The sequence below is a fragment of the Neodiprion fabricii genome, chromosome 7, assembly GCF_021155785.1.
Source record: "Neodiprion fabricii isolate iyNeoFabr1 chromosome 7, iyNeoFabr1.1, whole genome shotgun sequence".
Classification (NCBI taxonomy): Eukaryota; Metazoa; Arthropoda; class Insecta; order Hymenoptera; family Diprionidae; genus Neodiprion; species Neodiprion fabricii.
The window spans coordinates 15,795,241-15,819,148 of record NC_060245.1 but is presented as its reverse complement, the minus strand read 5'-3'; the positions used below and the strand labels follow the sequence as shown (position 1 = coordinate 15,819,148).

Sequence of the window (23,908 nt, the reverse complement as noted above, 5' to 3'; positions counted from 1 at the left end):
TTGTTGGTTTTTTTTTTTTTTTTTTTGTTTGTTTTTTTTTTCTTCTTCTCACGTTGCTATATCATACGACAATTGTAAGAAAAGTTGCAAAATATTAATCTACTTCAGTAACCTGCCAAGGTATATTAAGTAAATAAAGTATTAAAAATTTGTGAGAGACAAGGTACCACAAATTCTATGATAATTTATAATAATGCATTATTATATGCATCCTGAAACTGCATTTTTTCGCTTCTTTATTACTCTCGATTAATTGAGATTTTGAATGATCTTGAAAAATCTGATCTAAATACTTACTTGCCGATAAAAAAAAATACAATATGTATATGTACATACACCAGAAACCCTTCGTCGAGGATTTCTAATATACACCACTAACATGCATAAAAATTTCTTACATATTAAAAGACTAAGTTTAAAAAAAATTATTATTATTATTCATATTATAACTTATAAATAAATAACGATCTATTCTAACGACTATAAAAATTATTAACAATATAATTATTATTATAATTATTATTATACTATCTTAAACAAAATATCGCTCGATCAGCAACAATAATAATATTCGTAACAATGGATAAATAAAATTTTGTCAATGGCAAAAACCTTTTATACACTCCAATGTGACGATAGGGTCACCAATAATTTTGATTAATAAAAAATAACCAGGTATGTGCATTCAATGCAAGCATACATGTACCTGTACGTGTTTAAAATAATTTTTGAAAAATCATCATTTTTCGAATTTCCATGGAGCACTTCTTTGTTTTCAATGTATGTATGTATGTGCAATGGTACATTGAAGAAAGATAACCACAAATTGCTTTCATTGCTAGTGAAGTAGAGAAAGAAGTATTGTGATGACTACGCAAATTATATAAAGTAGTAGTAGCACAAGCTTCGTACAGGAGACAATATAAATACATATACCACGTACCTATATATAATCCATTTATCTGCCCGTCCATTGAAATTATCGTAATACATTGAGATTCGAAACTGAGAAATAATAGTATTACGAAAAACAGTATATTCAAGGTACATAAAAAAAAAACAAAAAAAACTGTTAGAAATAGAAATCTACTTCATGGTCTAATTCTATCTTGATTATAGATTATAAATGGACAATGTTAAGATATTTTTTTTCACGTATTGTATAGAATATGTATGAAGCTTTCCATGTCAACTCGACAAACAATTTTCCCTCGCCATTTTTTCCGATTCTCCTATCTTAAAAAAGCACTCCTGAATTTATTCAGATTTTTACCTACAACAATCAATTTTTAATGATTATTCAGACCCATCTCAAAATTGGCCTTTTTCAGAAAACTCTAAAATCGTAGTTTTCACACCGATCACTCTGACACCCGACCAATGATGGGAAGATTTCTAGTCTTTGTGACCACTTTTGATTTTTTTCGTCAGTTAAAACATTGTGCAAACGATCTGAGAATTCCCGAAAAATTCTCAAAACCTCTATTTTTTAAATCGCTTCACGATAGAACCGATCAGAGTGAAAAACATATTATTGCAGAACTTTTTGAGAATCTTCAGACCTTTTAAACAAAGTTTTAGTTGACCAAAAACATAGGAAATGCTATCAAAAAAAAAAAAGAAATCGTTCCATCCTGGAACTTGTATCAAAATGATCGGAGATTTAAAAAAAAAACGATTGTGATACGCGTCTGAACAAATCTGAAACAGTTTGAAAAAATTCAGAAATACCTTTTTGAGATAAGAGAATCGGAAAGAAATCGTGGAGCGAATCAAAAAAAGTGAAGTAAAACCATCGTTTGAGTTGACATGGAAAGCCCCGTGCATAATATATCGTGCAGATGTATTTTTTTCTTGTCGTATACTACTTATTATTGTATGAATGTGTTTTTTTGTATCTGTATGTGTTAAGGAGTGTACACATTTTACTAAATAATCTCCGTCAAAGCAGAACAACTTTCAAAACTAATTATAAGTGATGTGTTTAACCATGTTTGACACAGTTAACTCTGTTTTGGAATATTAAGTAGTGTCTCAAGCACAACTACTGGAGGATAATTCGTATTCATTTCCCAGGGACCGTGCATGCTAGCACAGATTTTAATGACTCTTTACAACTTTCCAAAATGTCGCATCTGGTTTATATTATACAATAACACAACAATTGCCACTAGAACCTGAGATCAAAAGTGACAGATGAAAAATTCGATTTTGCAAACAAATGTATATTTGAGAAATCACTCACTGGAAAATTTTCAAAACGTACATAAGTGAGGTCTTCTCAAAAAATTCACCAATTAAACTAAGAATAAAGATTAGAAATATTAATTTTCAAAAGTGCCTGCTCTGCTGGAGAAACTCTCCAATTATGCTTCGCATATTGTTTACTGATGAATTTAAGATTCTCCAATAAACACATTTACCCAGTGTTCACAGAAGATATCATATTTACTCAATACATGCGCGTCCAGCGCGCTGTTTTCTGAAAACAAAAAAAAAAACAAGAAACAACTAGAAACAATGCATAACGACTCAAGTAAAATAATTCTTTAAAAAACACATCATGAATATGGTTTCTTAACAGATACTTTGCAATTTTGTTCATTAGAAGAAAAGTGATAATTGAAAAATTGCAAGAATCATGTTAACAATAAAACTTTACCAACTGATACTTTGTGTGAAAAACAATATTCCAATTTTCGCATGTTCACAAAGTAGAGAAGCCTAAGATGATTCATTCGTATTTTTTCTTATCCATTGAAAAAGGTCATTATCAATGCAAATGGCAATTAAATTTTACTTGTAATTATCGGGTTTGCATCGGGTCGGGTTTTTTGGCAATGCCAAAATCTCTGGATAGTTTGAAATCTCCGAGTACCCGAAATTTTCACTGAGCCAAAAGTAATCAATTTTACCCGACCTGACCCAGAAAATTTCAGTACCAGCACACCCTATTGGTCGATAATAAAATTATTTCACGGAGATGTGCTAATGAAGCAGATATGAAAGAATTCGAGGGTATATTTTTCGGTGAGCCTCTAGTCTGATTTTTTGAGAATAGAACCTGCAGAACTCATAATTCCAGACGGCTATTAAATTGTCCTTCAGATTGTCCGGAATTTCGAAAACGACACAAGTCCGAAATTTTGGAAAATCTGTTCACTCTAGAAATCCCGGTATTTTTGGAGAAGCGAAAACAGGAGTGACCAGATTTCAAAAACTCCGCAATTTTTCGGCAAACCCGAGATTTTCGAGGAACTCGGGTTTTTTGAGTAACTCGAAATTTTCGGATGTCCGAAATTTTAGATTAATCCGAAATTTTTGGGTACGCGATCCGAAAGTCATCCATTTTATCCGATCCGATCCAACCCGCAGAATTTCAGTACCGCAAACCCCTATTTGTAATGTATCGTTATCGATAGATTAACATGATCGAAGTCATGTTTTTTAAACACAGGCATTATCGCAATAATTGTTCAATTAGAAGAACAAAAAAAGCGAAATAATTACCTTAGGTTTCTTCACTTTACGTACATAAAAATTTCCAATATATATATATATATATATATATATATATATCCAATTGTGGTACAAAGTATTATAAATCAGCTTAAATACGCTTTCACCTTATCAGCGCTTGATAAAAACCATCAATTTTTCCCGGAATTATATTAATCAGTTATTCATGCGATTACATTAAAATTTTTTAAAATTTTAACTCTTTTGTTGTTGATCGAAAAATTTGTAAATCAGAAGAGTTATACAATAGTGAGCAGAAATTGGTATCCACCCCAGTCTTTCTTGTATTTGAAATTTTTTAGAGCATAACTCTCAGATGAGCTTCGCACTTGATTATGAATCGAAGAATGTCAATCGAACGATTGAAGTAATTTTGAGTCTAAAAAGAAATCAAATACGTAACATTGTTCTCATCTGTTCAAATCTTACGACTGTGAATAAATTGCTTTGAAATGTGTACGTTTAGTCTTTTATGTACCTGCTCCTGGGAAAGAGATAACAATTACCTCAATTTTACAACGGAGTCGGTGACTTTAATATTTGCCAAGAATTTTAAAACGTTCATAAATAAAATAGAGAATATAAAACAAAGAACCTGTGGTGACGATTGACTTGACGCTAAAATCAGCGTTAGCTCAAATTGTTGACTGTGAAGTAGAGCTAAATATACCTGAGGTATGAAAATTTGTTTAACCGTGACCTTGAATTGGGTATATATTCTATAGCTAAACGTGATATTAAACGTGTTAATATTTTTTTTTCTACCTAATAATGACCATATCATTCAACCTTAAACTTATTTCTATAAGTGTATACAAAATGTGCCCAGAAAATAATAATGAATTCAGAAATCACGATCAATTTTTTCAACATCGTATCCGTCCCATTAAAAACACACGGGTAATGTGTTTTATATTTTTAACAGTGTGTCTTTATGCATTTAGTGCTTCAGTTCCAAAGAACCTGCACCATATATATGTATATATGTATATATGTAGATTTGTTTTCATATATATATACACATATACTCATGCTTGTTTGGAGACTTCCACGTGAAATAGACGAGTCGAAAAACTCCTTACTATCCGAGTTTCGATCGAAGATTTTTTGTGTGATAATACTCTCAGACTTTTCTTTCCATCCTCTGTCAATATTTCTTACTTCAACATTGCACTGACGTAAGTGATACGCAATAAGATGTTAATACAGAGAATAATAAAATATTGTTAATAAAAGATTGTGACATGTATGTTGTATTACAAAATAAAAAATTGTCACTCAGAAAAATGGTTCAATTGTTAATGTTTGTTCTTTTCATCAGTATAAAAAACAGAAGGTCTTACCAATGTCAATTTTGATGACAGAATTATTTAACATTTTATAAAGACTATCGGTAAGGGCGTAATTTTGAACTGGAAAAAATTCATAAATCGCACGCGATTTTAATAAAAAATCTAAAAAAGTCAGGAAAGTATTTCAGAGGGTGTAAGACTATACAAAAAATCACCCGCTAAAACTGAAATGCCGCGGATTTTCGAAATGTCGATTTCACATGGAAAACCCCGTGTATATATATGTATATATGTGTATATACGTATATATTATATATATTATGTATACATTTGATAGTAGTTTACTATAATTTGCGTATGACAAAAGCATGTATAAATCAGTTAACGGTTTCTTTTGTGCATCCTTAGAGATCATACATAGTACAATATACAAAGTAGTATAAAATGAAAGAAAAAAAAAAAAATAATAAAGTTGATCAAGATTTATGTTACTTAATCTTTAATTAACGATTTATCACGAACGGGTTTTGAGATCCTGTTACAAGTTCTGGTAACTTTGTTGCAAAAATTCCATTATGCTATTGAGTAAATGAAAATCACTGATCAAAACTTACACGTATCATGCTTTGAACATTATGAACTTTTTGAGCGGGTACCAATAATCGATAAACTACAAGAATTAGACGGTCAATGGAGAGCGAAAGAGAGAAAGAGAGTGAGACGGAGGGAGGGAGGGGGGGGGGGGGGGGGGATAGATAGATAAAGAGAGAGAGAGAGGTATTGAAGCCTGTAAAATTCAAATTTAGTCTTCTAGACGAAAATGTTTATAGTATAGTATTGCATTCGTCAAGTTACTAGAACTGTGAACAATATTCAAAATACCCCATTAGCTCAAGTGTCTTAAGTCATAACACATCAAGTCGTCGTTATTTCATCCTATGATAACGCAATCGCACAAATTAGTCACAGTATTTTCAATCTTAAAGTCAATCTAATCTAAAGTGATGTTCGGCAGCTGGATCAGATAACACAGTGCTCGAATCAGTGAGCATTTGCAAATCACCAAAATCCAGCGGTTCCAAACCATGCTTAAGCACGTCGTCTTCGGAGAATAAATTTGGATCAAAGTCATCTCTTGGAAAGTCTGGAGTTGACAAGCCATGATTTGCTGAAAAATCTGTCACAAAACAACGTGCAATACATTAAACCTCTTGTAACGATAGTTCATGCATTTCTTGAAAATATCTAGAAAACCACTTTTACCATCAAAATTTCATTGTTTGGTGTAATCAAAACTGAATTTCCAACAAAGGCTCAAAAATTGAGTCATGTTTTACTAGATTTTTCTGAATTTATTCATATTCCAGGAAACGGGCGTTTTGCAAATAGCAAATTAAATCATATCTGAAATGTGAGTGGTTATAAATATTTGGAAAAAGGCACTGTTTTTTGTCCAGTATTTTCATTTGAAAAATCTTAGGGAATATCTAAAGTCTCAACATCCGATCTTGATAGATACCTTATAGAATACTTGACTAATATGACATATTTAAGGTTTGGAAAGAAGAAAAACTTCAATTTTGGATACGTTTATAGTTACAGCCGATTGAGCGTATTTTTATTCTTGTCTCAAAATTCAACAAATCAAATATTTAAATAATTTACCGCAATTAACAAAGGAATGCCTTACACGAAAACTTCTTGAAACCACATAAAATGACCTGAAACCCTGTGTATTTCTCATACAAATAACTACGAAAATTTTCAGAACTGTACTAGATTTCTTAGAATTCTTATCAAACATGTTGAGAATCCCGTAAAAATTCTGAAAATTCCGTGAAATTCTGACTTTCACCCCTACAAAAATTCCAAGTAGTGGATTTAAAGAACCGAGCATTCAAAATTTTCAAATTTTTACTTCAGATCCATAATCAGTAGCTTCTAAAATCTCTGCGTACTTAAATTAACTTGAATGCAAAACAAATAACTTCTTTAATTTTTAACTACCACGTTGAAGCCACCATTTTAAAAATGGCTTTCGATAACTTATATGTACCAGCAAAGTTTTTATAGCCCAAGAAATAAATTGAAAGGTAATACTTTTTAGAAATGGATCCGAAAAAACTTGATCTAAGAGTAATTCAATAACGCTGAATCGAATGGTGATACGAAGAAAAACATAGGATACTTTTTTACGTTTTTTTTTTTTTTTTTTGTCCGCAACAACTTTTGTCTGACATAGTTATTAATAAATTTATTAGGTTCGGAATGAAACGATCTAACCTTGTTGTTTATAGTGATCTCTGGGATTAATTGCAAAATTATTATCGCAATTCCATTGAGCGTCATAGAATTACCCTTAAATCAAGTTTACAGATTCATACCAAAAAGTACTACCTTTCATGCTTATTTACTGGTCTATTAAGCCCACTCCTGAGCAAGGATGTATATTAGAGGACTGACAACTCCCGGCAATATTTGTAAATCGTACGTATTATGAAGTTTGTTTCGTTTGTTTACACTTCGACCAGGCGAAGTGACTGCCAGCACACCACAGTCAAAACTACGGTACAACACAGAGCTAGCCAACAATAAGGGAGACCGATTGTAAGACGGCTCGCATAGGGAAGATGCCAGTCCTCTAATATACTTCCGTAATCTTTAGATGAGGTGATGCTTGAGAAGACATTCAAGAACTGAAGAAATGAAATTTCATAAATACCGGTGAGTATAATCCTAGGTGTATTTGGTGTTTGAGGTGTTAATTGTTGAGTCGACGTTGGTGTCCGAGGTTGATACACCAATTGCGGACTAGTACTAAAATATCCGGCGTCTCCACTGCCCAATTCTCCACTGACATTGATCATGTCGCTCTGAGGGTAAAAATATAATGTGAGAAACTGATTGTTTCGAAAATCTCATACAAGACCTGAACCTAATTCTTTTTTTTACTATTACGTGAAATTCATTTTTCCATTTGCGATAGCATCGGGTCAACTTACTTGAGTATAATTGGTAGTGTGATTCGGAGAGCTGATATAAGTAGCCAATGTCGTCGTTGCCACAGGTGAGTCCATCTAAATATAATAAATATTCCGATATAATTCAGAGCGTAGCAAACGTCGAAGTAAAACTTCATACATCTGTTTTACTTCGAATTGGTTAATTTCTTTCATTGTTGCTTGAACTTGGAAAGTACTGAACTTAAATTATCGTAAGACATTATTCACTAGATATGCATATTGATGAAAAGATCACACGTCTAGTCGAACATAGTTAAGAAATAAAATACGTTCTTTAACAATAGCTCAATTCTCATACTAATTGACTAATGTTCGCGAAAAACTAAAATACTAATCATGAAACAACTTTTGCGACATATTGCAAATACTTTCCACCAGGCCATATGTGGTAACTTTATAATGCCTTGTCGTATGTCTGCTAAAATTTATAAACAATTTATAATTATAATCTACGTGGCATAAGGTTGTATATTTATTACAATGTGCATATTTAGGTTCAACGTAAAAGACAAAAAGCGGTGACATACGAAATGTATATACAACAATGTTTTCAATTTGAACGTGCAAAAGCATGTGTTTACAGAAAATGATGATATGTGAATAGAAGTCACAAAATGTAAGCAATCGTTTGTGAATTTTTGCTCTTTACTATAAATTCTTGGTCATAAAATTACAACGACTTTAATCAAATTTCCAAGACTTTTTTCAAAAGCTGAACATTGCTTACAAAATTTTTAACAAATGTTGTTATACTCGTATTTGAAACAAGGGCAACTAGCGGTGAATTTTTTTTTTTTTCATTTATCTCGTATTTCATTTTACCATTTTTACTACAAATCACCTATACACCTATCAATTTTTCATTCACTACGTAAGATTTTTTATATCAAGTAAATGTGACGACAGCCTGTGTAATAGCGATTGATTTAGGCTTTTTTTTTTCGTAGATTAATTAAATGTTCACCCAACAATATTGTAAAATTCATGTATTAGATAGACCAGAATTATAAAAAATGAACAAGATTTAATATTAAAATATAAGATAAATCGTGCAGAAAACTTTTTACTCGTTCGATCAAGGATTCATTTCAATTTCATTACTTTGCTAAAATTAGACAAGTCAAATATAAGGTGAACTGATAACCCTAGAAAAGGTATAAAAATAATAACAACGATATCACGTATAGAAAACCTAAAAGCGACACACGGAATGGTATTTTTTCAGGTTCTGAAAAAATTCTTTGGATCTTGTCACCTCTAGCTGTGTGGTCCATGTGCAGCCAGATTCCGCTAGATGCTGGGCTATTTGCGCCCATTCCTAACAGGGCAAGCAGGTAACATATCAAGGATAACTGGTTTAAAGATTTTCAATTAGAGATCATGTACAAAATTAAAATGTACGTAAGCACCCGACTTTATTACTCGGTAGTTAATACCTGATATTTAATATTTGAAATTGAATACATCTCTTTCAACCTATGTCTGTTGATCGAATCGAAGTTACTTACACACGAACTATCTCTTAAAGCACTAACGTTATGTGAGAAATACATAATGAGATACAAGAACGACACGCACACGGTTACAAATAGGCAAAAGACAGAAGAAATATAAGTGGAATTATGGTTTAGGATTTAATAATGAATCGGTCAAACCGCCTGAATCAAAAGTATGAGTGAATTTAAAACCGTTTACAAAATTTTCAAGCAGTTGTATTTGCACGAAAGATAACGGACACGAATGAAACAACATCTCTACAATGGAAGAGAAATAAATGTGAGAAAATGCGAATAACACAAACTATGACATTAACAACTTGAGAAAAAGTTTCACGATTCGAATTTTTTTAATTATTCAACTTTGGTGTTTTTAATTCAATTCTACTTTTTTGCTAATTTTATTTGCTGACTAGTTGCCGCAAATTGTCCGGAAGACAATCAATAAATCTTGCATTATTTTATAGTTAAAACACGCAACTGTGATTGTTGACGAACATCTGTCGCACAATACTGATACAAATCTATTTTTATTCACTCTGGAAATCTCTTCGACTCGCTCTACGGTGAATAAAAAAAGCCCAAACCATTAGAATTTGATTAAAAACACCGGAATCCAAACATTCTAAAGGTTCTAACGGCAAAACCTTTGCTTGTACATTTGATATTTTAGATTGTGTTCTTCTAATTCGCTCAGATTCATTTTTATTATAGAGTAAAGATATTATTTTACTCTTGTCCGTTATCATAGGTCCAAGGAACACGGTCGAATATTCTCTGAACGGCTTCTTTTGCGTTTTCACTTTTGATTCAGATGATTTGACCGATTCATCTTCAAAGCGCTAAATGTCCAAAGAGCCAAATTAACTCCGTAAACTCTGTATGAACGTAACGCAAGAAATCTGCTTCCAAAACAGTATGAATATAAGTTTACGAAGTCGTCACATCTCGATTCAACTGGAGAAAAAAGAATTTCCATATTCCTTCCACATACATTTGCTTAGAATAGAATGATTAATACTGATCATTGAAGTATGACTCATTTAACATGTATGACGAGTGATAAATGTAACACATCAGATCTAAGTAATTTGCACGCCTACACTGATAGAGAAATAGTTTTCGATTACAAACAGATCAACTATTTGTACAAATATTCCCTCCACATTGAATCTGTTTCTTTTGGTTTATATTCTCTTCCCGGCGAAAGTACGTACATTGTTCATATATAATGTATTTGTGCATTGACATATGCATAATAATTTGCATCGCAATAATTCATTGCTAAAGATGTTGGTACAGGCAACAATAAGATGTGCCTAATTAAATTCTAACGGTAAATTTCAGACACGTATTCAAGATTGGAATTTATGCTCAAATTCGGAAAAGTTCCGAACGCACAGTCGAAATATCTTTGTATTAGTCTCCTGGGAACAATAAATATTCTCTTCAGTAGCAAAATCTACGTCTGCTTAATTCATTTGTATCATTTAGTTTGGGTAGTGATTTTCTGTGTCATACTTACCACTCCCTTGATATGCACAAAATCAAAAGTATAGCATGATTAAAAGTGAACTAATGAAGGTACTATAAGGGTTACATTTTTAACTCTTTAGAGACAAGGTCGCCCATAAACTTCAAACTCTATTTGAAAATCTTTGTAATAACACATAACAAAACAGGGCTTTCAACTGGTGTGTTCCCCTGAAATAACCCTAGATTTCCGACCCGTACAGTTAGAACTCTAATTTCGTTCGTAGGAAGACTGTGAAAGTAAATATAGCAACGGCATCTTCAGAATCTTCTTTTTAATCTAAGGTAGATTTGCATTCTAGGGAGTAACTCAATTTTATTTCAAACAAAACATATTTTTCCATTCACGATTTCATAATCCGGTCTCTAAAGTGTTAATTACGTCAAACAAACTATTCATAAAAATTTACATTGCTAGCTGTAATGTTTGTTTCGAAACTGCAAAAAAGCACTCGTTTTTCGCGAATTTAGTATTAAAAATGAAAACATACATCATCGACTAGCTCTGTGGTATTATTTATGGAGATAACGAGTACAATTTTGCAGTAAAATTTTTTCTTATCAATCACGTAATTATAATTAAGGAAATGACGAACATACTCAATAGATTCAGTGTAAAATGACAGTAAAAGGTATGAAATTTCGAGATCATAGTTTGATTGAGGAAACATTGATTTACTTACCATGGTGAAATGCTCGAAATGCTGTTGAAGTGCCGCTGCCTGCGTTTGATCAGGCAAATAAGTATTTTGATCTATACTGTTTGTGGGAAAGTTCGGTTGACCCAAGTGTCCTGTCGGGCTGGGTGGTGCTGATGGATTGTTACTATAACTTAACGGGCTCTGTAAAAATAAAATATATTTTATTGCCTAACGGAATGGAGAATAGAGGAACAAAGCAAATATGTCAAGTGTCACAGTTCCAAGTAAAGTGTTAAATACAGCACAAAAAATGTTTTTTATGTCAATGTACTTGCAGATTTTCCATGAATTACGAGTCAACTAAAAACTGAATAAAGTGGGGAGTTCGTGAATCTTGTAATGAAACTGAAATTCAATTATGAAAACCGTCTTAGCCCATTTTTCTAACAATACTTAGTGATTGTGCTCTTTTATACAGTGATCGATATATGTATAAAAAAAAAAATTTCCTGCAAGTAGCAGAAGCAAAGTCTTAGGAAACCGAGTGCAGCCATTGAATCATCGAGTAAGTGGCAAATTCACATAATGTTGTTACGATGACTCGTAGTAGACGTCAATCATCAACCACTTTACACTAAAAGTTTACAGACTCTTTCCAAATCACTTCATATAAGGCTCATCTACAATGAAGTCCTTAATCATGTACATTACCGTAAACTTTACCATAATCGTAACTGTGTCACTTTACTTTAGAGTCCATCTACGATTGGTCCGTAGTTGAATACCATCCCGATAGACTTTTGTCATATAATAGGGAACTTGCATGTTTTTTAATTTTAATTTTATTCGAAAGTAGAATGAAAAATAATGATTCCCCAAGACAGTTTTGTTTTACGAGCCATATTAACGCCAGAAAATAATTTTTAATCCTCTAAATTTTCTCGGCAAATTTGAATCGGCAGCTATTTTGCTGGACCCCTCTATCAGCGCCGCCAGGTGTCACGTTTGGGAACTATGCTCGGCTTTAAACACTATCTGCTTTGAGCAAGCCGGAATCCTAACTTTATTATACACCATGTAAATGTAGTTTGCATCGCACCAAGCCTTTCGTTTTAATACATTATTTGGCACTCGGATAAATATCTTTTCTGGAGTTGAACTTGTTATATTTTTACAAGATGGTACAAAACAATACATGTACCAATCTAAATTTGGTTGCGGAGCTGGTGGATCCATTGTTGTCTTTTTATTTTAACCAAACTAAAAGTTATTTACTGAGATAAATACAATTTTGACAACGCCAACTATGCTTCAGAGCTTCAAATATTAATATTGCAGGTTAGGATTCCGGCTTGTTCGAAGCAGACGGTGTTTACAGCCGATCATAGTGCCCGACCGTGTCACCTGGCGGCACTGATAGAGGGGTCCAGCAAAATGGTTGCCGGTTCAAATTTACCGAGCAAAATTAGTGTAAAAGAAAAAATTATTGCAGCGTTAATGTTGCTCGAAAAAAAGAAACTGTCTTGGGAAATTCATTATTTTTCATCCTACTTTAGAGTCCAATAGAGGAATATAGAGATTTCAGATGCATGCAGGTTCCCTATTGGCATTGTTTTCCAACAGCGCTCATGAAATCAAAATTGAATCTCTCTAGTTCAGAATTCATTGCAGATCAAAGTTTTTACCACCAATAAATCAAATAATAACTGTGACGTGGAGTCACTCCACAAACTGGCATGGATACTCTAGTCACTTTTGTCAATACTATCGTTAAAATTGAAATATTCCAACTTTCAAATAATCTATAACAACCGCCTCGCTATTGTAGGCAATTGTATGCCAAGCCTATTCCCCAACATCCTACGTTTATGGTTACAGTCAAACGTATGGCAACGTACATGATTATTTGACAGGTGAAGCTTAAGATGGCCAGTCTATGTAAAAAGAGGACAAATCTCGCGAATGCGCAGTTGCTAAGTTTCGTATAAAAAATATCTAGTGACTACAAAATTTATTACTTTCATTGATCTTTCTATGCCGGACTCTTTGCAGTTATCTGCTCTTGTTGCAATTTTGAAATGAATATTATGTTTCAAAATTCAGTCATTTCTTTGATTCCAAAGTTTAATATGATAGATTCCATTCATTTATGAATTTTTTCAATTTCCTTGGGATGTTATAAAAACAAAAAATAGGGATATTCAGAGTGTTGGGGGAAAGGTCTGCAGTAATTCACATTACCCTTAAGCGTGAGAAGATTGAAAATCCAGAGATTTCACCTGTACGTAATTTGAACCACCCATTAGTGTTTTTTCAATCTAGTAATTTCAATACTGACCCGAACGGTGAGACTTGGCGACGACTGAGGTGACGGCCTACTCACAGTTTGAGGAGTTCGGTATGACCCCAAAGAATTCACTGGTTGATGTGACTGCGACGACTTCTGTAAGAAAATAATTTAAAAAGAATACGATAATCGCACGATGCGCAAGATCAAATTAAACAATCTTGCTTGTTAAACTATCTTGAATTACATTTGTAAATACTTACCGGACTTTGTGGTTGCACCGGACTATGCGGCTGTTGGTAAATAAAGTGTTGAGGGCTGTGAGCAGGCGGTGGTGGTTGCGTATAAGAGTGAAGATCTTGTTGTGAAGTACTTGTGCTGTTGTCCAGTGCAACACCCTGCTTTGAACACATTTGAATTAGTCTTGTCACGAAACGAGATAAATAAAATTTATGGTTGGGAAAGAGATATCTAACTTTTCCAGTATTTTAGCTACTTCAGATACAAAATGAACTAAAGGAAAGAAGATACCTAATTCTAGCTTTAAGAGGATGCTCTAATCTATCTTTACCGACCGAGTAAAGCATCAGTTATTTCATCTATTATGAGTCTACACATCACTAATATGAAAATGCTGCACATAGCGCAATTCCACATGCAATGCCGAACAAGAATATCTAAAAGAAAATGATGAGCTATAACAACTCATGTACAAAACTAATAATAATTCATGTATATTGGTTGTTTAGGCTAATACTAATTTATACACATATTTCTTTAACTATCGAAATTGTACATACAAAATAATGTTACAATTGTATGAAATGTGGAGTGAAGAAAACACACCTACCTGTCCAGACCTAACAAAAATATGTAACGTACTGCGAATATTAAGTGAAGCAGCCCTCGCCATTTATATTTTGGATTCACTCCACCCATTATTCACATTATGTATATTTTCATTTATATTGGAGAAGGGTGAGTGCGAAATGATTGAGGCAAAGATGTTAGTAAAAAAGACTGTTTTAAAAAAAATTTACAAATATATAGAAAAGAACAGCTACTGACCTTGCACGTATGGAGAAACCTAGAGTTAACAGGCACTGATAAATGGTTCTGGAAAATAACAAAAAACGAGAAACCACTACAACAGAGGCAAAAAATAAAATAAAACGTAAATTAAAATAAGCACAACTAAATACAGCTACTGAAAAATAAATGCTATGAAATTTCAGAAATACAATATTTTTCATGCAGAAGAAAAAACGATTATTGAAACGGACAAATATACGTGAAAATTAGAGTATGTGTTGAAACCTGAATAAAATATTTCTTAATAATTCGTTGAGAAATTATCTACTTTCCACACTTATCGCATAATAGTACATTGTGTTACAAGGGTGGAAGGTAGGCCATTTTCAACGAGTGTGATATGACGGCACGAGCCGAATGTGATCCTAAATATCGATACTTCATCTGAAATCACTTCATAATGCTCAAACACCCAGTAGGTTTCATCTATTTCACTGTACGATTGTTCATTTTATGCAGAAGATTGTTTTCTACAAATTCGGTTTTTTTAATCACGTTGGCATCGTTCACTAAGTCATTTTATAACATTGCAGTGACGATCGGATCTACCAGATTTTGAACCATTTGGAAGCGATTTGAAAATAAGCATCAACATTGAAGCCTTTACATATAAAAGCAGTATTTTTTATTTTTGTATATTCAAAAAAGATCTTTGTAGCTTACCAATATAGTAATTTGATAAATAATAAATATAAGACTATGACTATCTCGTGATAAAATCGCTACAATTGACCCCAATGTTTACACATATTGCATATATGCCTCCAAGCACTATAGTTGAATCTTATTGCTCTCCAAACTTAAATTTCACAGCCAAAGGTAAAATTGTCGATCCAACTAGTAATGAGTATTCAACAATGTTGCAACGAATTTCACAAGGTCGCAAGAACCCATTAAAAGAGATATGCCTGTACGATGTCAAGATGAATTTTCTAGTACCACGCAGAGAAAGAAAACCATTTAAGCTGATCGTAAGCCTGAACTGAGCGAAGAGGAAAAGCTTTGATTAGACTGCATGAAAAGCTGTGCAGCTAGGAAGTATATGACGTAGCGCTATATTGATTTGGAATGGAATATACATGACGGACGTTTAGTTGTCGGAAGTAATAGTCGAGTAAAAATGGTGTAATTCAACATACATACCCAAAGTGAAGTTTCTGCCAGAAATAGATTAGAAGTGACGAAAGAGGAATTGTTTCAACTAATCTATTGCACAAATAATAATGCTCGATTCGTTACTAGACGAATTGAAATGTTGAAGAAGAAAAACTACATAAACGCAGTAGAAAAATAAGTACCAAGACATATTTAAAATAAGAAAATACAGTAAAAATGAGGCACAATAACTATATTATCATTCTAAGATGTCTTGAATATATTTACTTGGGCATGTGCCGGACTATGATCTTGTGAAAAAGATAGCCTTCGAGCTTGTTGTAAGCTGGTTGGCGATAAAGTCGTAGGACTGCTCGTTTGAGGACTCTGAAATCCATGCACAATAAATTTTAGACTGTGGAGGCGATTTCGACTTACACAAAAGATGTATGAAATAGATTTCCGATAACAAGCAACAGCAATTTTATGAAATTTGATTGATAAAACTTGCATAAGAAATGCATTGTTAATTGGATTAAAGTAAACAAACTGTCAACAATACTATCATCGTACTTTGAAAAAATATGATTGAATATTGCCAATAATAGATAGTGTTTTCTTTTACTTTTTATTTCACTTTTTAGAACTAAGCATGTTGTGTTAGTCTGCAATTGACGCTCTCAAAATTTTAGCTCGAGATCCATTTCATTAACAATAAGATAAGAAGTAAAAAGCGCATTATATGGGCAAGCATAGGCTGCTTTCATGAGACTGAAGTTTATAACGTTAATGTGAAGATGAAATTTTAGGAAAATACGTTGATTCACAACTTTAAGACTGACCAAAATTTAGAAAATCTTACTACAACGTTGACACACTCAAATTTCTAATACTTGACTATTTCAAAATCATTCCAAAGCTGAAAGATTGTGATTTTTCATTCAATTTTTCGTTAAGTTAAAGTTACTAACTCAACATCATGTACTTTTCTACCTGTTGGATTATTAGATTGAAACTACAGCCTAAGATTTCTTGAATGTTTCTCAAAATGAGCCAAAACATTAGAATCAGATCAAAAACATGGGGTTAAATATCACTTAAAGCTCGACAGTGTCAATCGTTCATCTTCCAGCATGAAAGTCGTGAAACCACATTAACCAATGGAACAAACTGTAATTATAGAGTGTTAGTTTGGTCACTCATACAAGCGGAAACAATAGCTGACGCCAGAATATCTAGAGCTGAAATTGTGCGAGAGAACTTTTTCGACTTCCTTAAAATGGATGATGCAACAGAAAATACGCACTGCCACCTCACTTTTGTCAAGTTCATTCACAAAGACATTTTCATGAAAACAAAACCTTGAAACAAACATTTGGCACGATCATTTAAAGCGTATCTCCCTTACATTTTCAGTTGCACGTCATAAATTAACTACTCATATTATAATGATGTTTCTTTTTTTTTTTACGTATATGAACATTTTCATTACATTCAATTAACATTGTGCATAAGTGAGTACTTCGTGCCTGTTCTGTATTAATATATTGTAATAAAAGTAAAAAATATAACAACGGCTGTACAATAACATTAAAATTTAGAATTAACAAAGTAAGGGAAACAATTCTTGAATAATCATGCAAAAGCTTATTTCAAAGTTTGATTACTAATAAAACGTTTTAACTACCGCTATGACGATCATTTTCACGACTAAAACAACAAAGAGTAACAAATGATTCGAATCAATTATAATCTCAGACATCAAATACACAACCATGCTAAGAAGTACAACGAAAATGTTACTGTATTTTGTCTCGCGAGACCAAGATAACACACTTTTTTAAATCAATGTGCGGTAGGTAGATGGATGATTCTCTGGAAAGAATTTAATTAGCGAAAAGTTTTTGACAGTTTCCATTCAGAATTAGAAACAAAACAGGTTTGAGGATTTCAAGAGCAGAAAAATACCACCTACTTTCATTTTAAACACCCCGCAGCATATCTATAGACAGTCGATTTACAATTAGTATTATAACAATACTGATCCAGAAGCTTACGATACCACTATTGGCACATATGATGTGGCGTTTCTTGTCTTCTGACAGTCATCGTAGATGAGAACTTTACAACTAAGGACAAAAACATAAAAATGAACAAGTTCAACTTACGGTACTGTATGGCGTGCTACTCGAATGATCCTCTTGATCAAGAGGGGCTTGTAGCGGTGGCGGAAAATGAACGTTGCTTAAATCAGGTAAGGATCCGGTGTTATTACCAATCGGTATCTGTTGCCCAGGTGGTTGAGAACTTGGATAAATACTGAAATAATAAACAGGAGTACGTTAATATTGACAATCAGAAGCCTCTATACTCCGATTGTATTTTAATTAAAAATATTATCTTCAACCCAAACCCTAACCGGGGTGGCCACTAATTTCGATGGCGAGAATCTTTGACTTTGATAGGTTTTCCAAATACAAAATTGTTATTTTCCGGATGTCTTTTCTCTATAAAAATTAACATGATCAGTAAGGAAATTTAATCTAGGATTACAAATTATATTTCAAATATTTTAAAGTTTTGGTAGTTCACTCGTTCGAAAAATCATGGAAAAGTCATGATGTTTTTCCTAAGTGTTTCATTAAAACTTGTAATAGTTGGAACAATAGGAAAGTTTAAATTTCAACTTTAAATTTTTCCAGTAATTCGACAAAACGACATGTCTTTTCCATGATTTTTCCAGGTAAACCGAAACTCCTAACTATTTCAAGTTTTATAGGTTTTCAAAAACAGTGACCTAACTCCTAGTGACATTAATAACTATATGGTAAATATTAGAGCTGTGCAATCAATTGATGGATCAAGCTTTATTTACATATTTTTTTCTAAGAATCAATTAATACAAAGTATTGTTGTTGAGAATAAAGTCAACCGTTTCGCTCGATCAGACTTTTGCAATGCCCATGTTATCTAAAAAAAAACGGCTCAACTAATTCACTTCAAACTTAGAGATAGTTTTTTTGGATAATTTGGCTTTGCTGCTAGAGTTCGAATTTTTTTTCTCAATAAATTAGTGACCATATCAAGTTGAAATTGGATTTTTCATAAAAAAAACTCACAACTTTTGTTTATTTAACTAACAACGATGATGTAGTGATTTGAAAATGTGGGATTGTTTTAAGAAGGATAAACTACCCAAAAATATTGTTGCCTTTGAAATCGGTTGAGCTGTGTTTGAGATATCGTGAGCACTACAAGACATGTCACCGAGCGAAATGATTGACGTTATTATCGATAACAATCTTTTCTATTAATTGATTCTGATAAACAAAAAGATGCAATCGACCCAACCGAAATAACTAATTGCTTGTTGAGGTATAAATTCATAAAATTCACTAACTCTATTAAAAGATTAATAAAAAAAATAATTAATTGAAGTAGTCCGAATTAATCTATTGATCGCAGAGTCTAAATAATTATTGATACATGATTAGAGTTATATACTTTATTCCAGGTACTCTGGGCATTTCACAGGAAGATCTCGGCCTCTCCATGAAGCCACGATGCGATTCTCTGTGCTCGGAACCCATGCCTCCCATATGCGGATCTACAGATAACATTGCAAAGGAGCTTTATCGTTAGTGAATATATTGTGGATTCATGTAGTACAGAAAAGGACACAAGACAAAATGATATTATGATAAATAAAATCGAACTTTGTTCTTTCAATTTTAGTTCAGCAAAGAAGGTTATTTTAAAAAGAAAAACTTCATCAGATTACAGCTGCAGTGTTGTACGTTTTCTAAATGATTCCATTTAAGATAATTGTCTTGTTGTTAGATAAATTCGCCTCATCTTTTATATCACAGAAATAATTGTATTAAGTTCATCTTTCATCTTTATCTTGATGAATCAGTTGTTCATCTTCACCTTTTTTATGGTATAAAGATAAGATGAACCGCTTACTGAAACATAGGCGATGTCATTTAAAGTCAAGAATGTAAATTCATTTTGGGAAAATATATCGTGCAATGAAAAAGTCATTCTGAAAGAAACTCTTGCGTTGATACACCATTGCTAAAAAATTTCAGGCAACAAAGTTCTTCACAATCTACTACGGTGAAAATAAAAAAGAATCGTTTGAGACAATTCACCACCTACCAAATTACATGTAGTGCTTGAATTAAATTATACTTGATATCGCAAAATCTTTCGTTGTTTCGAAAAAATTAAACCGTCCAGTAGATCGGACCAAATTTTTCGTTGCCTAAGCGAAAAAAAAATGTCCGCCACCCACAAAGAAATATTTTTTTCACCCAACAATTCTTTTCTCACTTTTTCATTATCTAGATGAGATAATTGGGATAAGATTATGGTTTATATGTAAATATAATTGCATGACACGCGATCCGGTTATTTGCTATAGATGAAGTTACATGCATAATCTCATCTTCATCTAGATAACGATCCTCGTAATTATCTTGTACAACACTGACTATACAGAGTATAGTACACGTATACGCAGCAAAGGAATTGAATTAAAAATGAAAAAAAAATATAGAAACCGACACGCATCGCTACCTCGCCGGTGAGGCATGGAGGAAGGCATCTGGCAGGAATCGTTCACACTTTGATGAAGGGCAGAGTCTGAATTGGTTCTGCGCCAAGTATCTGGGGGAGGGGACAACAAATAAGGTACACCACTGTAGGGCGAGGTGTCATGTCTCTTCTCCGCAGGACGCGACCTCATTGGACCAACCATAGATCGACCACGTTCCATACTCTGGTCCATGTTTCGGTCCATGCTTCGGTTCATACTTCGATCCATACTTTGGTACATCGTTGAATTTGCTTGACTCTCCTCGGCATTGTTCAGTGTAGGCTGGAAAAAATAATTCTCGTTAAGATCCGACATGAACCCTGTGCGATTTTAACCAAACAAAAATGACCAGCTTCGATCAAAAACTATATAGCGAGTTTGGGTGACGTAAAGGCGAGGGGTGATCACCCCTGAAGTTGGGTGCACACCTGACTTCTAAACTTTAAAAGGTTTCATGTCTTCAACCTACAAGTTTACATGATTTCAGGTTAGGTCACATAACTACACACAACTTCACCCGACATCACGTGATTCCATGTAACTCCATGACTTGGGAATGACTTTACGAGACTCCAAGTGACTTTACATCATTCCAAGTTACTCTATGACTTGGGAGTGACTTTACGTGACTCTAAGTGACTTTACGTCTTTCCAAGTGACTACATGACTTGAAGTGACTTTAGGTGACTCGGAGTCATTTTACGTATCTCTGAGTGACTTCATGTGACTTTACGTGACTCTAAGTGATTATATGTGACTTTAAGTGATTTCACGTGACTTGAAGTGACTTTACGTGATTACGAGTAACGTAACCAGACTTTGTTTATGCTGCAAACTTAACTTCAGGAGGGCATCGTTCCCTTGCATAATGGTAATTCGGTTCAATAACGGTAAATAAATTGCTATTAAACATATAAATTTTTTTTAGGATTTGCTTCAAGCGAAACAGTGTGGTAGCACTATTACAAAGTCAATGAAATAATTCATCGAGCTCTAATCAGTCGAGCATCTGATTACGGAACTTCTGTCAATCACAATTCTGGAGTTTCCAGAAAAGATGATATTTCATTTAAAGTGTAACTGACATATTGATACAATATTTCAACTCAATCGTTCTTACGGACATTGAATTATTTCTAACGCATTTAGTTTGTCTCGACTGAAATGCTTTTGCAGCAATCTTTGAAACATTAGATGCTGCATGGGATCGTTTGATGAGTATCTTGACTATTTTTTTTTTTTGCTATTTAGTTTCAACGATAGCATTGCATTATTTCTTCTGAAATTTTGACTACAGATTGAATTTGAAATATTCGAAGAAAAAATGCAATAACGGAAATGAACATATGTGCACCAGATTGCAATTTGTTTCAACTTCATTTCACAGTATAGCAACGTTATCGCACTTTTTAAGATAAGAAATGCTGATTTGTAATTGAATGCAGTTATACGAACGAATCAACATGGTTTTATAAGAGATTAGCATAATTTTAACAGCTTGATATAAACTAATTTTTTGCATAAATTAAGCAATAAACTGAGCGTCAAAAGCATATCAATAATATTCACACAACTTTTTACGGTATTGAAATATTATGACTAAGAAAAAAGGTACCACGTCAAAATATTAGATGAAGATATAAATGAACGACGTTCATTTTACCGTTACAACATACAGAAGCATGTACAACAAATTCACAGTACATTTTTTTTAAGATACTAGAGTCGTAAATTTTGTACATTATTTACAAAATTTCATTTACAATAAATACTTTCAGTATTACAGTCATAAAACGTTATGACCAAATTTTTATACCGTTATAAAAACAAGGAATTGTGATTATGAACGGTAATATAAATACATAATTGCGCAGAATTGGTTAATAATTGGATAATAAAGTCATTGTGTGTGATAACATCACACACGTTCGTATTTACACTGATATGCAACTATTTGTAATATAATCTCTTACCCGGCAAATAAGAGAACAATAATAACAACAACAATAACAATAATAATAACAATAATAATAAGCAATTGCACCTTTGTGTTTTCGTTCTAATTAGAAAATTACTTTTACTTACAGTGCTTGTTATTTCAATACAAGCAGTCAAATATGTGATAAGTCATCAGTTTTACAGCGTGTAATAATAATATTTAAACGCTTTGTACCTATTGAGCATGCTCTATGTTACATTTCACACTTGTTTCCAAACAAAACGCCTATCTATGATTACTCAACAAACATGCACTACTTTCAGTTCACGTTAGGTTTACTATTTACTTGCTCTTGAAAAAAGGACATGTAAATATATGTATAATGTACCAATAATTGAACAACGTCAGATGAATAATTTTGTTAATTATAATCTAGAGATTAGTTTAGAAAACGGTGACGATATTATTGAAAATAATCAGTATAACATCGTAAAGTTGTCGCAAGAATTTCAAGAGATTCGGGAAGCTCATCGTTCAGAAGTGAAAATGGTTTGAAAAAAAAAAAATCCATGAAATTTTCATTCAACAGGGAATATTTTCATCGAATACATTGGAAATTATTTTGGATTTTAATTACACGTGCACACGAGGTTTCTGAATGACATGAAATATTTATACATCGAAGTCTTTCGTCGAGAGAAATTAGACGTGGAAGAATTTTCTTTAAGAAGAATTTGTAAGTAATAGCCGATAGTTTAAACTTCTAGGCTTAAAAAAAGATGTTTTCAACCAAGTATAATGAAGATTTTTCAGTCCGGAAAATCAATGCAACAAACGGAGTTGCGAAAACAACGAAAATAAAGAAAAATTAAATAAAAAATACATCGCAATAAATTCATAGTGGCAAATTTTTAATCCAATCCCAAATAATGATATAAATTTACCGTCTGCCGGGCCAAAGTTCAAGGAAAACTTGCGGCGACTTGCGTTATATTTGTTATAGACATATTATTGTACTTGTAAAATCAAACATGAGCGAAATGTACGATTTTATGCCTGTAGGTACGTTGTTAGATTTTTTACGACGCAAGAATCGATAATTATATAAAAATCAGATGCAACAAGTAGAATTTTTCATGAAACTGTGCGATGAATCAATTACATAGCAGACTTCGATTAATTGAATTATTGATTATTGCTTCTAAGAGCAGATTAATCGATTAATTGAAAAAACCGAGAAATCAAAAGGGCTGATTAATCAATCAATCGAAAAGTCGATTAATTGATCAATTCAAAATACAAATAACCAAAGTCAAAGATTAATAGCACAGCCCTGATTTTTAATAATCTATCACAAATATTATAGCGATGTTATTGTTTGTTTGACCCGC

General features: G+C 32.8%; 1 protein-coding gene across 10 annotated transcripts in view; it reads right to left on the bottom strand.

Moving 5' to 3' along the window:
* Positions 1 to 1,644: 1,644 nt before the first annotated feature.
* LOC124187207 (CREB-regulated transcription coactivator 1-like) overlaps positions 1,645 to 23,908 on the bottom strand; it is a 58,839-nt gene continuing 36,575 nt past the window's right edge. For 2 of the 10 annotated variants that reach the window (XM_046579570.1, XM_046579579.1), the window contains 13 exons: positions 20,548 to 20,860; positions 19,483 to 19,585; positions 18,147 to 18,297; positions 16,267 to 16,365; positions 14,860 to 14,907; positions 14,055 to 14,189; positions 13,843 to 13,947; positions 11,547 to 11,705; positions 10,856 to 10,861; positions 9,090 to 9,152; positions 7,814 to 7,888; positions 7,534 to 7,684; positions 1,645 to 5,988 (listed from right to left, as the gene is read on the bottom strand). In XM_046579570.1, the coding sequence (XP_046435526.1) occupies positions 5,798 to 5,988; positions 7,534 to 7,684; positions 7,814 to 7,888; positions 9,090 to 9,152; positions 10,856 to 10,861; positions 11,547 to 11,705; positions 13,843 to 13,947; positions 14,055 to 14,189; positions 14,860 to 14,907; positions 16,267 to 16,365; positions 18,147 to 18,297; positions 19,483 to 19,585; positions 20,548 to 20,860 (1,599 nt within the window). In that variant the 3' untranslated portion in view covers positions 1,645 to 5,797. Of the gene's footprint in view, positions 5,989 to 7,533; positions 7,685 to 7,813; positions 7,889 to 9,089; positions 9,153 to 10,855; positions 10,862 to 11,546; positions 11,706 to 13,842; positions 13,948 to 14,054; positions 14,193 to 14,859; positions 14,908 to 16,266; positions 16,366 to 18,146; positions 18,298 to 19,482; positions 19,586 to 20,547; positions 20,861 to 23,908 lie in introns of all 10 variants that reach the window. The other 8 variants (XM_046579574.1, XM_046579572.1, XM_046579571.1 and 5 more) reach the window with 8 other exon arrangements.